This window comes from Tarenaya hassleriana, unplaced genomic scaffold (genome assembly GCF_000463585.1).
Source record: "Tarenaya hassleriana unplaced genomic scaffold, ASM46358v1 Cleome5, whole genome shotgun sequence".
NCBI lineage: Eukaryota > Viridiplantae > Streptophyta > Magnoliopsida > Brassicales > Cleomaceae > Tarenaya > Tarenaya hassleriana.
Window position 1 is genome coordinate 994,092 of NW_010967707.1, and position 15,300 is coordinate 1,009,391.

General features: G+C 38.7%; 5 protein-coding genes across 9 annotated transcripts in view; 2 read left to right on the plus strand and 3 right to left on the minus strand.

The window, feature by feature from the left end:
- The window catches only part of LOC104826074 (1-aminocyclopropane-1-carboxylate oxidase homolog 11-like), a 1,874-nt gene extending 477 nt beyond the window's left edge, over positions 1-1,397 (plus strand). Inside the window, exons 2-4 of the mRNA XM_010558587.2 lie at positions 1-288; positions 390-711; positions 909-1,397. Coding sequence (XP_010556889.1) covers positions 1-288; positions 390-711; positions 909-1,160 — 862 coding nt within the window. The 3' untranslated portion in view covers positions 1,161-1,397. The remainder of the gene's footprint in view (positions 289-389; positions 712-908) is intronic.
- An 87-nt stretch (positions 1,398-1,484) lies between these two features.
- Positions 1,485-3,193, plus strand: LOC104826075 (1-aminocyclopropane-1-carboxylate oxidase homolog 1-like). Its single transcript, XM_010558588.2, has 3 exons — positions 1,485-2,113; positions 2,232-2,553; positions 2,685-3,193. The coding sequence occupies exons 1-3, from the start codon at positions 1,602-1,604 to the stop codon at positions 2,934-2,936; spliced, it is 1,086 nt and encodes a 361-aa protein (XP_010556890.1). The 5' UTR covers positions 1,485-1,601; the 3' UTR covers positions 2,937-3,193.
- Positions 3,194-3,868: 675 nt separating this feature from the next.
- LOC104826076 (1-aminocyclopropane-1-carboxylate oxidase homolog 1-like) lies at positions 3,869-6,067 on the minus strand. The gene is made up of 3 exons (XM_010558589.1): positions 5,425-6,067; positions 4,837-5,158; positions 3,869-4,388 (listed from the first exon to the last, which is right to left on the minus strand). The coding sequence occupies exons 1-3, from the start codon at positions 5,988-5,990 to the stop codon at positions 4,131-4,133; spliced, it is 1,146 nt and encodes a 381-aa protein (XP_010556891.1). The 5' UTR covers positions 5,991-6,067; the 3' UTR covers positions 3,869-4,130.
- Positions 6,068-10,599: 4,532 nt separating this feature from the next.
- On the minus strand, positions 10,600-13,262 carry LOC104826077 (electron transfer flavoprotein subunit beta, mitochondrial-like). 4 transcript variants are annotated; one of them, XM_010558595.1, is made up of 6 exons: positions 13,079-13,243; positions 12,680-12,977; positions 12,186-12,265; positions 11,917-12,011; positions 11,256-11,445; positions 10,600-11,069 (listed from the first exon to the last, which is right to left on the minus strand). In XM_010558595.1, exons 1-5 carry the CDS (start codon positions 13,229-13,231, stop codon positions 11,313-11,315), a joined length of 759 nt encoding a protein of 252 aa, XP_010556897.1. In that variant the 5' UTR covers positions 13,232-13,243; the 3' UTR covers positions 10,600-11,069; positions 11,256-11,312. The 4 variants fall into 4 exon arrangements, with proteins under 4 accessions (XP_010556897.1, XP_010556892.1, XP_010556894.1 ...); XM_010558590.1 differs by lacking the exon at positions 12,186-12,265 and having other exon boundaries at positions 12,693-12,977; XM_010558592.2 differs by lacking the exons at positions 10,600-11,069; positions 11,256-11,445 and having other exon boundaries at positions 11,925-12,223; positions 12,693-12,977; positions 13,079-13,262.
- An 877-nt stretch (positions 13,263-14,139) lies between these two features.
- Positions 14,140-15,300, minus strand: part of LOC104826078 (RING-H2 finger protein ATL16-like) — a 2,017-nt gene continuing 856 nt past the window's right edge. The window contains exon 2 of one of the 2 annotated variants that reach the window (XM_010558596.1): positions 14,140-15,300. In XM_010558596.1, the coding sequence (XP_010556898.1) occupies positions 14,273-15,300 (1,028 nt within the window). In that variant the 3' untranslated portion in view covers positions 14,140-14,272. The other variant, XM_010558597.1, reaches the window with a different exon arrangement.

Here is a 15,300-nt window from a genome sequence, read left to right on the forward strand (position 1 = left end):
GAGCGTCGTCGATAAGGTTAGACATGCGGCGGAGAAATGGGGATTCTTCCAAGTGGTCAACCATGGTGTTCCTTTTAGGGTTCTTGAAGAGATGAAAGATGGAGTTCGCAGGTTTCACGAAGACGGTGAATCGAAGAAGAGATTCTTTTCTCGGGATTTCACCAAGAAAGTTGTTTACAACAGTAACTTCGATCTGTATATTTCTCCTTTTGCAAACTGGAGAGACACCTTAGCTTGTTATATGTCCCCAGATCCTCCAAAACCAGAAGAAATCCCTGAGGCCTGCAGGTATACATTTCGATTTACGGGTTTTACCGTCTATATATACACAAACACGCTGAACAAGAGTGATTCTTATCACAACTATATGTTTTTTGCGAATTTCTCAGGGACATTATAATCGAATACTCGAATCACGTTATGAACTTGGGGATCCTTCTTTTGGAACTTCTGTCAGAAGCGCTAGGTTTGAACAGCGACAGCCTTAAAGAAATGGACTGCGCAAAGGGCTTGATTACTCTTTGCCATTACTACCCACCATGTCCACAACCTGACCTAACTTTGGGCACAAGCAAGCATTCCGACAACTCTTTCCTCACACTTCTTCTTCAAGACCACATCGGCGGTCTTCAAGTTCTCCATCGCGATTGTTGGGTCGACGTTCCTCCTCTTCCGGGGGCTCTCATTGTTAACTTTGGAGATTTTCTTCAGGCAAGTCATCGATCCATATATTTCGGCACATAAACTTTAGGATGATATCTTTTTCTTTTTCTTTTTAAAAAAACCATATTTTAGCTCTGAAACAAGTGGAGGATCCATACAAAGAAACGTTAAGCATGCATGCATGCAGCCAAAGTATAGTGTGAAGCCGAGATTTTAGGTTACGTAACTTTTGAAATTATATGCAGCTCATAACGAACGATAAGTTCATAAGCGTGGAGCATAGGGTACTAGCGAACCGAGCTGGACCACGAGTGTCGGTAGCATGTTTCTTCAGCACGAGTGTGCGAACGAGTTCCAGAGTTTACGGACCCATCAAAGAGCTACTGTCCGAAGAAAACCCTCCAAAGTATAGAGACGTCACAATACAAGAGTACTCAAGCAAATACCTCGAGGAAGGCCTCGATGGGAATTCGAAGTTGGACCATTTCAGGATATGAATGAAATTTATAAAAAAAAATGATCGGGGTATAATTTTGTAACCCTGTGTTTGTTGGATCAAATTAATGTGTTTACTACTCTGTTCTGTCTCTTTGTGACACGCAAAATGTTGCGTTTGCGTCTACGCATCTTTCGTTTTTTTCTCTTAAATGTCCCTTTAAATATCTAAGAAGTGTACTCTCACATCAACTACGCTTTGTAGAAGACAAAACATAATGACAACTAGCTTGTCTGGATCCGCCGCACAAAACTCCAAACCGCCATTCTTTTAATCGCAGCAATGTCTTGCTTTTGACGTTTACCGGATTCTCTTGGATCGCACAATGGATGTGGGTTTAATTGTATACATTCTCGATCTGATTCGGTATATTTATAGAATTTATGCCATGCCCATATAAACAATTAGGTTAAATCTTGGAGATAACCATTCGCCGGGAAAAATGGTTGCGACAAACTCCGGCGAGTTCGACCGTGCGAAAGAGCTAAAAGCCTTTGACGAGACAAAAGCAGGAGTGAAAGGACTTGTCGACTCAGGAATAACGGAGATTCCTCGGATCTTTCATATTCAGCCAGGTACCTTAGCCGACAGGAAACCGCCTCTCCCTCTTGCGATTCCTACTATAGACCTGGAAGGTGCCTTCAAGGACGAGTTTTCACGCAAGAATGTGGTCGAGGATGTTAGAAACGCAGCAGAGAAGTGGGGATTCTTCCAAGTGATCAACCATGGAGTTCCCTTGAGTGTTCTTGAAGAGATGAAAGATGGAGTTCGTAGGTTTCATGAAGAAGATCTTGAAGCCAAGAAGCGATATTTTTCGCGTGATTACACGAACAGATTGGGTTACAACAGTAATTTCGATCTGTACAGTTCGCCATCTGCGAACTGGAGAGACACCTTGTCTTGTTACATTGCCCCAGATCCTCCAAAGCCGGAAGATATGCCAGATTCTTGCCGGTTCACTTCTTCTTTTTTTTATCCGTTTTTTCCTGTATATTTTACTATATATATAACTGGAAAAATACGCAAGAAATTAATGAATTTCACCCAAGTTTTTCATTTCTGAATTTCTCAGGGACGTTATGATGGAATACTCGAAGCACGTGATGAACTTGGGGAATCTGCTGTTCGAACTCTTATCAGAAGCTCTAGGTTTGAACCCAGAAACCCTAAAAGACATGGACTGCGCAAAGGGTTTGTTTGTGCTTAGCCATTACTACCCGCCATGTCCTCAGCCTGACCTAACTTTGGGCACAAGTAAGCACACAGACAGTTCCTTTATCACAGTTCTTCTTCAGGACCACATCGGTGGTCTTCAAGTTTCCCATCAAGATTGTTGGGTCGACGTTCCTCCTGTTCCCGGTGCGCTCGTAGTTAACTTTGGCGATTTCCTACAGGCGAGTCATCGATACGATTTCAATACATATACATAGAAAAGTTAAACCCAAATTCAGCATTTTGACAGCATAAAGAACCACCGAGATTGTAATGGCTTATTTCTCTGGAGTCGGTGTTGATTTTTCTGCAGCTTCTAACGAACGATAAGTTCATAAGCGCGGAGCACAGGGTACTAGCGAACCGAGCTGGGCCACGAATCTCGGTAGCATGCTTCTTCAGCACGGGCGTACTACCGAATCCCAGAGTTTACGGACCAATCAAAGAGCTTCTGTCCGAAGAGAATCCTCCAAAGTACAGAGACATGACAATAACTGAATACACAAGCAAGTACATCTCGAAAGGCCTTGATGGAACATCGCAGTTGCGCCATTTCAGGATATGACACGCCCAGACAAGAAAATGTCCGAAGCTGATGGGTTTTAAGGAAAGAGATTCAGGGTGTAAATATATATTGTAATTGATCTGTAGACTGTAAAGAAATCAAGAGTCTAGATCAAATAAAGAATAAGGAGAATAAGAGGCGGAAGCAAAGAGAAAGGGAGGAAGAAGAAGATCGAATAAGTTGCAGAAGAAGAAAAGAAATTCACGTGTATATTGACATGGATACTCTTTACAATATATAGAATACATTCTAGAAAAGAAAAAGGAAACTAAGGATGTGATATATGCATAAGGAATGAAGAGATATTACAGATGGTAAATTGCAGATTTTCTTCAATCAACTCTAACGTTCAAGAGCTTCGAACCCTCTAGCTGAGAACATGTCTTCTTCCTTCTGTTTCTCGGTCAAATGTGGGTCTTCTTCATTTGTTTCTTGCGTCCTAAGTTGTCCTTCATCTCCTCGTTCATCAACACTGTAGACTGCAGGGTGTTTGTCCGTGTTATGCTCCTCTGTTCTGTTCTGTTTCTGTAACGCCTAAATTAGCTATCCCCACCGCTGTTTACCGAGTATCTTTTTAGCTTCTGGGCCATATGAAGAAAAACCCATGCCAGAATCTCTCTCTACCCAATAAACCCAACGGTTTTGGACCAAACCCAACATTTGGAATCTAATATTTTAATGGGTTTAGGGTTTATCCAGTGACGCTTGAACATTTATTTCAATTGAACAGCAAGTCTTTGGTATGAAATGAGTCCACGTTATGGTGCAGCCACGAGATGAGCATGCATGCATGCATCCGAGGGGGATCGAGTGGGAAAAAGGCTGATGAGGCATGAATGTGCATGTCCACATGTCCATGTTCCAATTGACTTCTTAAACACAGAGGGTTTTTTTTCTTATCTTTTGTAGTGGAAAGAAAACAGAGAAGAAAATGGATAAAGGGACATCGGACATTCAATTATTTCACTTATGTTACACGCACTCCATACAAAAGCTCACTTATTTCTCTTCCACGATCAAACCCCAAGACTAACATATATATATATATAAAGAGACTCATAACAACAACTCACAAATTTGAATTAAAGAACAGTATCTTCTAGCTCGTAGAATAATCAACCATACAGACATATACTGCAGAAAAAGGCCTCCCGTTACTGCTGCAGCTACTGGAGAAGGGCCGTTCCTAGGAACTCAGAGTGCAAAATGGGCAAGGGCACTGGTCCCTTCAACTCCTTTGGCATGCTTGAAATTGAAGTAATCAGCCACGTTTGTTTCCCGATACTTTGGAGGGTTTTCTTCGGACAGAAGCTCCTTGATCGGTCCATAAACCCGAGGGCGAGTTTCGTTCTTCACGAATGACCCGAAAAAGCTCGCAACCGATATCCTCGGACCAGCTTTCTTTGTCAGAACCCGATGGTACACGCTTATGAACTTGTCGTTCGAGATCAGCTACAGGTATTAAGAGGTGATCACTGTTATATCATATAATTCTCCACATAGTTTGGAAATAAGAGGAAAGCAAAATAGACCAAACAATAAAACCCATCATCATAAAAGCATCACCATGTGTTGATGTGGACTTTACGAGAGTTGAAAACAACAATCATATATATATATACACACACACACATATATATATATATATATATATATATATATATATATTTCGTAAGACACCGGGCCATAAAAGCGAGTTGTCTTCTCATGGAAATCTAGATGTGGTCCCTATAGGAATCTTAAATTCCAAGAACTTTATGCTTTCTAATAACATAAATCCACGTCATATGAACCATAGAAACAACAACTTTAGATATATAATTATATCAAACAATTCGTTTTATTTTTATTACAGATATATAGGTATCGAAATGTTAATCAAGTTATAAGAAGTACATACCTGCAGAAAATCTCCGAGATTGATAATAAGAGCATCAGGGATGGGTTTAACGTCGATCCAATAGTCGTCATGGAGGACTTGGAGGCCGCCGATCTGGTCTTGGAGGAGAACAGTGAGGAAGCCACTGTCCGTGTGAGTTCCGGTTCCCATCGCACGTTCGGGTTCAGGGCAAGGAGGGTAGTAGTGTCCCATCATGTAAAAGTCCTCGAGACATCCTATGTCCTTCAGATGGTTCGGTTCCAGCCCTAACGCTTCCGACATCAGTTCGAAGAGAATGGTCCCAAGGTTCCTCACATTTTTCGTGTATTCCATGATTATTTCCCTTCACGAGAGAAAAAGTTGATGAAAATGTATTAGATCACACCCCGATTGAATTGAATGTAGCCATTGCTCTATTTGTTGTATACGGACGGTCTGGTAATTAAAGCAACCAACTTTCATCAGTTTTGTCCGTTGGACGTACAATTTTCAAAGTGGGGAGGCTCTGTCACAAGGATCTAGTCATGTCTAGGCATATATATAATATAACCAGTACATGAGTACGTACATATACTATAAATGCGAGTGTGTGTGTGTATATATATATACCTGCAAGCCAAAGGCAACTCTTCGGGGGAAGGAGGGTTTGGAGCCATGACACATCTCAAAGTGTCTCTCCAATAAGCCCTGCCTTCGCGAAAGTCAACCTTGTTGTGAAAGGCAACTTTTCTCGACGGGTCTCGCGAGAAAAACGCCTCTTTCTCGGACTCTGCCTCCTCGTTGAACCTACGAATCCCTCGGATCATCCCGTCGAGAACGTTCTTAGGGATCCCGTGGTTGATGACTTGGAAGAACCCCCACTTCTCGCAAGCCTTCCTCATCTCATCAACCACTTTGCTTTTCGTCTGATCGCTTCTAAAGTTGGATTTCGAACTCGAAATTCCCTCTAGATCGATCACCGGAATGTTCACAGCGATATTAGGGTTCGAGGGTTTGCGTAATTGTTCGGATTCTGAATCCTCGTGGACGAATATTCCGGGAAGTTTGGTTAAACCGGCGTCTATTAGACCCTTCACGCCGGTTTTGGAGCTGTCCACGACCATTTGACGGTCGGTTTTCTTGAAGTCACTGTGACCGATGGATTCGAGTACGGTCACGTTCTTTGTTGCAATCATTTTTTTAGTGGATATCGGCTTTAGATTGTTAGAGAGAGAGAGTTTAAGTGGCGAAGTGGGAGTGTTTTAGGGTTTGGTTTGCAGTGTACGGCCTTTTATAGACAAGCGTAACCGGTGGTGAATTTGGCAATTACGGTTTACTTTTATTTTGGAAAATCGTTTTTACTGCATGCATTTAATTTGGGTGGTTCAAATATATAAATGTCGGAAACAATGAGCAGACGTTGACGTGGAGGTGGAGGACTTTGTGTCATGCGTGTACGAACGTACCAAAACGAGAATTCAAACGATATTATGTATAATAAAAAAAAATTATTATTGGGAATGCATATATATGTTATGTCATGTGGTATATGTAGTGTAGTATGGTTCGGTCGAATTGTCCAAAGAGGGAACTTTCCCCTTCCTGTTACGTCTCTTGCTTTTTGTACACATCATCAAAAGAAATTTAAATAAATTTCGGCATCATCTCTAAAATTAGTAATTATTATTTACAATTATTTAATTCACTTCCCGAATGGAGCCACGAGGGTACAGACGTGCTATGTGTATGTGTGTGGTCTTTAAGATAATCTTTTCATACGCGATGCATTTTAATTTTTAAAGAAATGATTCGATATTACACTGGCCATGCATGTGGTAGGTACGATAGACAAAAATACTCTACCTATATATGGTACCATAAATATTCGACATCTCATTATCCAGGATATCCGAATCATAATTGGCGTATTCGAATAATATAATATAATATAATATAATATAATATATGATTTCATGTGATGAAAAATAGTGTAAAATTAAATCATTAAATTTTTCATATGTTTCTTTCTTAGTTAGAATTTTATGACCGACAGTTTTCAAGCACCTAATCTCCCTTAAATTTTTCTTTTTTTTAATATAAAACACAAATGATAAGCTATCAATCATCTTCGCCAGCTGCGTGCATTTATCATACATACATATATGCATGCATGCATCTATACGTATATATTATGATTTAATGTGATGAAAAATGGTCTAAAATTAAGTTAATTTTTTTTTTCATATGTTAGCTACAAAAATTTAGTCCGAAAGTTTCAGACACTTAATTTCCAAATTTCCTTTTTTTTTTAATATAAAACACAAATGACGATAAGCTATCAATCATCCTCGCCAGTTGCGTGCATTTATATCTTGTTATATGCGTACTACATCTACATGCATAGATACATATATACATACAAGCATGTATACATACACATATCGTTTTCTGATGAGTCTGATGGAACCCTCGAACACATGCATGCCAACTATTTCTTATCCCAAAATTCTTTTCCTTTTATTTTCAAAGTTTTTCTAAATAAAACGGTTCACATTATAATCGGCCTTTAAAAATATCAGATAATTAAGTTGATTTTTTCTTTCATCTCAGTTTTCAATCGTATGATTTGTTACTATTACTAACTTACTAGTCTCATTTTTTATAAATTAAGATTCGGAAGAGATCTCAATATGCTAAGATTCTATTTAATTAGTGTGATATACCCAAAACTGAATGATTCAATTGGTAAAAAGATGAGAAAAAATTCCTTCTCAATTTAGGTTCGAATCTCTATTTGAGAAGGGATATTCGCCTGAGTTTTTCGGTTCTTTAGGAGATATAACTGAATCGACTGCCAAATAAATTTCCGAATTACAAAAAAGAATTAATACTTTATAATAGAATTAGTTTCGAGTTGATGTGAACAAGGAGAACAGGAAAAATCTCTAACTATTCCAAAAACGACGACGTTTTGTGTATCATTGTTAAAACCACACGAAATGTTGTATTGTAGTTATAAAACAAAAAAGACCGTATAGTCAGTTCAAAATACAATGAAAAAGGATTATTGATGTTTATACTACTTAAACGGGCTCTAATGGAGTCCAGGAACATGAGATATACCATCCAAAAGGAATTTATTATAAATTATAATCACAAGGAGAGAACAAATAAATACATACATATATATATATATATATATATATATAGTAGGATATCTATAACGCCTTAATAATTATAATTACAAAATTTTATTAAAATTGACTCGTATACATCGTCCGAAAAAAACGCATACTGGTTTCGCCGCCCTTTTTACATAACGTGTACGTAACTGGTCGGTCGGTTGTTGTTTTTTCTAGGATATAAACAAATTGTATTTTCGGCATGTGATAAATGATTTTGTCTATATATATATAATATATATTCCCTGTATTTGATTATATTCGATTCGGTTTAGATTATAATTAATTTAATATTGATGCGTATTTAACCCTTTAAACTGCTTTTTTTTATTTGTAAAGAAAAAAATTGATAGCAAAGATATATATCAATCCATACGATATCTCGGTTAGATTGGGTTTAAATTATAATTAGTCCAACTCAACCAAAAATATCAAGATTAAAATGTAAAAAAATACGATTTTATTTATTTTCACGGCATCTTTAATTATATCTCGTGAATCCAAATTGTATAATTTAACCATTAAAATGGAAACACAAGTTTGTTCTGTCGAATTCGAATCTTAAATTGAAGATAAAAACGTATATTTTAATCATATTATGTATCCCTAATCCCATGATTAGTCTAGATAACGTCTCTATTATATCCGCTTACCAAAAAAAACATCCTCCGTGATTATACGTATGTTTTTCCATAACAACATTGTATCATGGGAGTTCACCGTACTCCAATAGCCTCGAAACTTTAGAGGTGGCATGGAAATCGAACTTAAGGAAATTGTGTTTCACAGGTCTCGACAAAATATTCTTTTAATTTCAGGTACTTATCTGAAATCGATCGAATTGACGGAGTTTTGCTGTCGTCAACAACCGTCCGCCGTCCACAACAAAAACATCCTCCGTGATTATACGTATGTTTCTGCCGACACTCGGTGGTCTTTGGCTATCGTAAGTCAATCGTGTCTCTGTCCGTACAGAGCCTTTTTGTGTGGATTACGTGAATCCACACGCTCGACACGTGTAGCGTTAATAGCCATTTGATTAACCAACCATCATCTCTAATAAATTTTTACTCTTCGCTTTGCTCTGTCACATCTGGTTGCGTTGTTTCTACACCTTCAATTTAATGAGCTGACAGACATTTTTACGGCCGCCATAGATCGAGTACAAAGATGGGTCCAATCAGGTTTAAGACACGAACATACATACATACATACATACATACATACATACATACATACATACATACCAGTTAGGGTTAATTTTTTTTTTTGTTAACGCAGTTAGGGTTAATTTTCATTGTAAATTAATATCGATTGATTACATAGTGGACCTATGGTTGTTTAGTTATATGGTATGTGATGGGTTTTGGCAATTCAAATAATGGAGATTGTGTGATATGAATATGATACGTGTTTATATACATTATAGTAGCTATAATTGCATGCGACGAGAATGTTATATATTGTGTCTGAGAGTCATGTGATTCTCAAACCATGGTCGATGAATTTATCATGCATGGACCCTCCCTCTGGTTCCTATAGTAAATATCATATTATCAAGATGATAAATATATTATTTGTTTGGCAAATTACATTTCGGTTGAGGCAATCTAGAAGCAGTAGTAAGATAAAAAAATCTTAGATTTTTTTTTTGTTTGCAATGCATATGTGGTTGTAGTTAGCTGAAGACAACTGTTGTGAAAATAAAACCCTAAGTCACGTCACTTACTATTCTCTAATCACAGTCTTGGTGGTTCCCAGCACATGTTGATACGGCAATATCTGTACGATTGTACTATGTGTGCATGAATGTTTGTATGTATGTATGCATGCATGCTATCATCGTCTGCATCCAGATACATTCAAACATATGATGGCAAGAAAGACAAAGAACTTCAGTATATACACGTAAGTGTCATGTATGTGCATGTATACACAAAGATAACAAACGTAGAAGATTCTTAATTACTATTGCTCTTTGTATTTTTTTTTCCATTTCTTTCTTGTTTCTTTACATGAATTGACTTGAAAAATAGTATATATATATATATACACAGTACGTTATACAAGAACAAAATTTGAAAAATATTATATATACAGTAGTACAGTACCTTATACAAGAACAAAAGTTATAACAATGATACGTCGATATAAAAGTCGTTTTGGTCGGGGAACCGTCCCCTGACGTACTCCTCTATATGGGCGCCATGACATGCATGATTAGTGATTAATTCATTGTACAAATCTTTCTCTATACATTTTTTTCCTTTTCAACTTGCATTATGTGGCTGTGTATGGTACCACACAACATATTGAATTGCTTTCGTCACAATTCGGTTCGAATATGTTATTTTAGTTTGTATCCAAGTATTATAATTTATCCTAGAACCGAACCGAAACCGAATTCAATTTATATATATATATATATATATATTTTTTAATTTAACTAAACCCAACTGTCCAAAAACCGATAGAATCCAAACCGTCAGATGTGATTTCGGTTGATTACCTATACGACGCTATTGTAATTAAACATATTTAGAGTTTTAAATTTAGGATTTTTTTTTCAAGAAAATGTTTTTGTATGCATTATTAAAGTAGTATATAATTAATTAGGAGAGAATTGCAGAAAAATAAAATTAATTTTATTTAGGAGTTCTTAACCACAAATAAGGATCTCAACCAAGAACGATCTCAACCACAAATAACCCTAAATATACGCCCACTCAGTGTCCAAGAACGATCCATTTTCGAGATGGCAAAACGTGGGAAGATGCTTACCATTCCTAGGACAGCCTCAAGATTTTTTTGGGTAGCTGGGTATTATGGATTCTATGTCGAGGTCCAGACTAATTTTGGGAATGGGATCGAACCATGTGATTTGAATTATGCTCCCTTTCCAACTTGAGATTCGAACCCGAGATGGGGGATACACTTTGCAATTCAATTCCGATATCTATCTAGTGGAGAGTTGGGAAAAGAAGATACTTCCTTACTTTTTATAGAGAGAGATTGATTTGAATCCGCGATCTCATGTCCCACGGCAAATGACTTTGACGCTGTGTCAAGCTGACCCTTAGACAGCTTCAAGATCTGAAAAGAAAATATTAAGAAGATGGATAAAATTTTCTTCAACCATACCAGTTGGATAAATGGATTTAAAACACTCATGAACAAAATGCGCTAAAGATTCAAACTTTATTATTATTATTATTATCTACTTCTGCTTTACTGAATAATGCAACCACTGTCTGTAAGAGAAGCATCATCATTCATTACCACAACAAAGGGGGTTTCTTTTTCAAAGTAGACGAGCTTCGTTTCTGAGCTTATCGATCAATTCGTCCACCGATGAAACGACGACACCTGCTTTCCTCTTGGCTCCTTGACTTCAACGATCTCAATGTCGGGTTCCAGGTCTATGTTCAGATCCTCGGCCGTCATTTTCTTTATCGGTCTCAAGTCAGTTCTGCATTAAAAACACCGAAAATCTTCACAGGAAACCAAAGAACAGAAACCGCAATCGAAAGGATGATATCAAGCTGAATGTGAAATTGTGAATGCTAGTTTCCATATAATAAGATTCATATGGGCGTACATATTTTGCATCTAATGGTACGACTAAATCATAGTCATACCTGGATATCCAAAACATAAGGTTAAACATTCTTGTCACTCCAAAAATCATCAACATAATTCCTACATCTGGAAATTGCTTCTAAATCTAGCCGCTCTAGTAATTTCGGGCAAGTAAGCCTTGTGTGGGATTGCCCCACTAATTATTCACAAGCATCTAGTCTACAAGTGTTTAGGAGCGTCAATACGTGATAATGACAGAACAAGGTTGATGCAGATTTCATGGGATCAGCTAAATACACACATGGAATAGCTATGAGATTTATAGACAAGCACTAAAAGTTGACGATGATTTACAACTTGCGTTATCACGGCAGGCAAGTCCACACTAACGGTCTCCAGGCCGCCGTCCACTTCTCTATCCACTGTTGCCACCTGTTTGCCCTTGTCCAATACAACCTACTAAAACAACATTGATCGTCACATGAAACAAACGATTAAACTACAAACCCGAAACAAGAGCTTGAGAAAGGGAAGCGATTAGCGAATCCAAGATCCATAGGTTGGAAAAAACTTGCTGCAAGCCTAGAACTCTGAGTATTGGTGCCGCAAAAGGCCACCACCAAACCATACCTTTGAGGCAAATGTTGCCTGTGGCCAACCAAGCAATCCTGCGACCATTTGTCCAGTTTGGTTGCAGTCATCGTCTATTGCTTATAGAGCAGTTGAAGAATGTGTAAAGACAAGATTTTGAGGCAATTCACAAGACACAAACAGAGGAAAGCAAGACATTCCTGAAACACCATTCACGCAAAACAAGGTGCAAACAACTTTGACCATCAATGGTCTTTGTCCTAAGCCTACAACTCAAGGACATTATCATATGAAAGACTAATGCGTCGTCGGATTTGGCAGGAAACCCATCATTTTTTGCTGAAATTAAACGCAGATAAGCTAATAGAAGTTCAGAAACTGTACCGTATGACACTAACCAGTAAACACCACCCACAAATCCCAAAAAATTCGAGGCAGCCCAGTCAAACTCATGCAGAAAACATTCGACCCAGTTCGAAAAATTCCTCAAATTCAAGAGAAACTCAATTAACAAAAAAAGAGTCAATGACAACCCAGACAAGGTACCTGTTTACCAAGGAAAACCAACCCAGGGTTCTCGATCTCAGCGAGCTTCTTCATAATCTTCGCAATCGTCAGAGGGACAAGGTCTGGATTCGCCTCCACATGGATTCCCCGGTCCGCACCCATCGCTAGACCCGTCCGTAGCGTGTCGACGCACTGGGCGGGTCCGATGCTGACGGCGACGACTTCGCCGGCGATGCCCGCCTCTTTGATTCGAAGGGCTTCTTCGAGCGCGATCTCGCGGAACGGATTCATCGACATCTTCACATTCTGTACATCGACCCCGGTCTGTTTCCAGAAATCCGATCAAGGGCTCAGCGAAATGAGAGCGATTGCACGGAGATTCCGACGGGTTGGAGAAATGAACGCGATTAGGGTTTTGTTCGTACCTTGTCAGGTTTGACCCTGATCTTGACGGCGTAGTCGACGACCCGCTTAACGGCGACCAGTATCTTTATCGCACGGTGGTAGCTCTCTGATTCGATTTTCCCGGCGGCGGAGAAAGGCAAGGCCTCGCCGGTGAACTTGTATATGGTCATCATGGGCTTTATTTGGGCCTTTGGGCTCTGAGTTTTACTGTGACCCAATCTTTATGAATCCTATGAATTAGATTATATAATAAAATAAAAATCATTTCAAAATTATAAAGCCCAAAGTATAAGAATTTGCATTTTGAGAGTAATTGCACAACGTATCACAAATTTCACCAACTGAAGAAATAATTTTATCTTTTGGACCAACCAATAGACATTGGTGTGACTTTTTTGTTTCCTTGTACATATCGCTGTCTAGATAAGTATTGATGACAATAAAACACACAACCCATACATTCACACCACCTCAATATTATATATATATATATACAAGGAAAAGAAACATGATCCTATGCGTCAAACTGCTAGATTCCATTCAGATTCAAATTTTATAAATTTACGGTCGATTTCAATATATATATATATATATGATGACCCCATCGTACGACTAATTAGTAATTATACATCCAGATAAATCAAATATGGTATGGTCCCTCCATGTCCTACCATACCATATATCTCTCCTCCTTTTCCCTTTTGGGATTCTCGTGATCTTACAGTTTTGGATTGATTCGAAAATTTCACAAAAATTGCATGGCAAAAGCTTTTACGATTTTTAGATCATCGATAAATTGTTATCGGAAAAAGGGCAGGAAATGTATTGAATGGATTATTCCGATTTGATTATTGAGATCGTATGTGTTTATATAAGTTTATTTAATAGGAAGAAAATTTGAAAAATGATGCTTTATTAACATATAAAATCTAGGGACAAATTAAAATTTACACCTTAAAACTAGAAACCCATTAAAAAAAATCAACGTAGAAGAATAGATTAAAATCTACACTACCTACATATCCACAAATTCTAAATATATATAAAATTAAATATCTTAGAAAATTAAATAAAGAAAAAAAAAAGAAAAGGAACAATTCATTTTTTTCAAACCTGCAATACAAGTCAACAAACTCTTTTGACTTTCTAACGCCTACACGAACGACCAACTTGACAAAAAAAAACGGACGGAACAAAAAAGAAAGAAGAGCGACTTAGGGATCCAAGTAAACAGGCAATATGGAACTTCTAGAACCTCTACTGCTTCCGAAGGAGAAGAAAGATCTCTTCACTCTGTTACTGACATTGCCATTGCCATTGCCGCTGCTGCTACTACAACCACCGTCTCCGACCACCGGAACTTGCCGGTTTTGCCGGTTAATCGCCTCTTGAACCGCCAGGTACAGCTGCTGATCCGCCGACGAATCCATTGAGATGGATCTTCTGATGGGTTGAACTCGGAATTGATCGTTGTCTTTGCCTCTTATGTCGATACACTCATCCCCCATACTCGTCACTTTATGAAATTTCCTCCCTTTTTTGCGCAACGGCCCTTGATCGATCTTCATTGGCGAAGGACTGACCGAACAAGGAGTGTTTCCGGTCGTTACTTGGCCGAGGTTTGACCTTTCTTGTTCAGCAAGTAAACTCTGGTTCCGAGCGCTAGAACCGTTGTTCCTAGTGCCTAATTCGATAACCACGAATTCACTGTCACCTCTGACGAGGGTTCCGTGGTTCAGGCTCGAGTTTGGGTCCCCGGGGAACGGGCCCGGTATCTGGTCGGGAGGGAACCTTGTGTCGCAGGAAACGCTTGTCCTGCAGAGAGGGCAGTTGGCGTTGTTCTGAAGCCAGATATCGATGCAATCTATATGAAACAAGTGGCAACAATTCGGAATAATCCTCAGTTTCTCATCTTCTTCAAACTCATTCAGACAAACGGAACATTCTTGGCAGCTCTTCTCTTCCGCTTCTCCACCTCCGTCCCTCTTCTTGAACTTGAAAATCGGAATCGCTCGAATCGCGGATTCATCCAAACCGCAGTTTCTGATCGCCGGATAGTAAACCATTAAAGGGTCTTGACCGTTTCGTCGCCGGGATAACGAAAACCGGCGAAGGAGATCGATTCGGTCCCAATTGAGACAACATTTGATCACGAAGACGTAGTAGCTTACGAGCAAGAACGCTGTCGCCAGGATTCCAATGATAGCGACGGCGAGGATCGGAAAGCTTGTGCCGGAAGAGC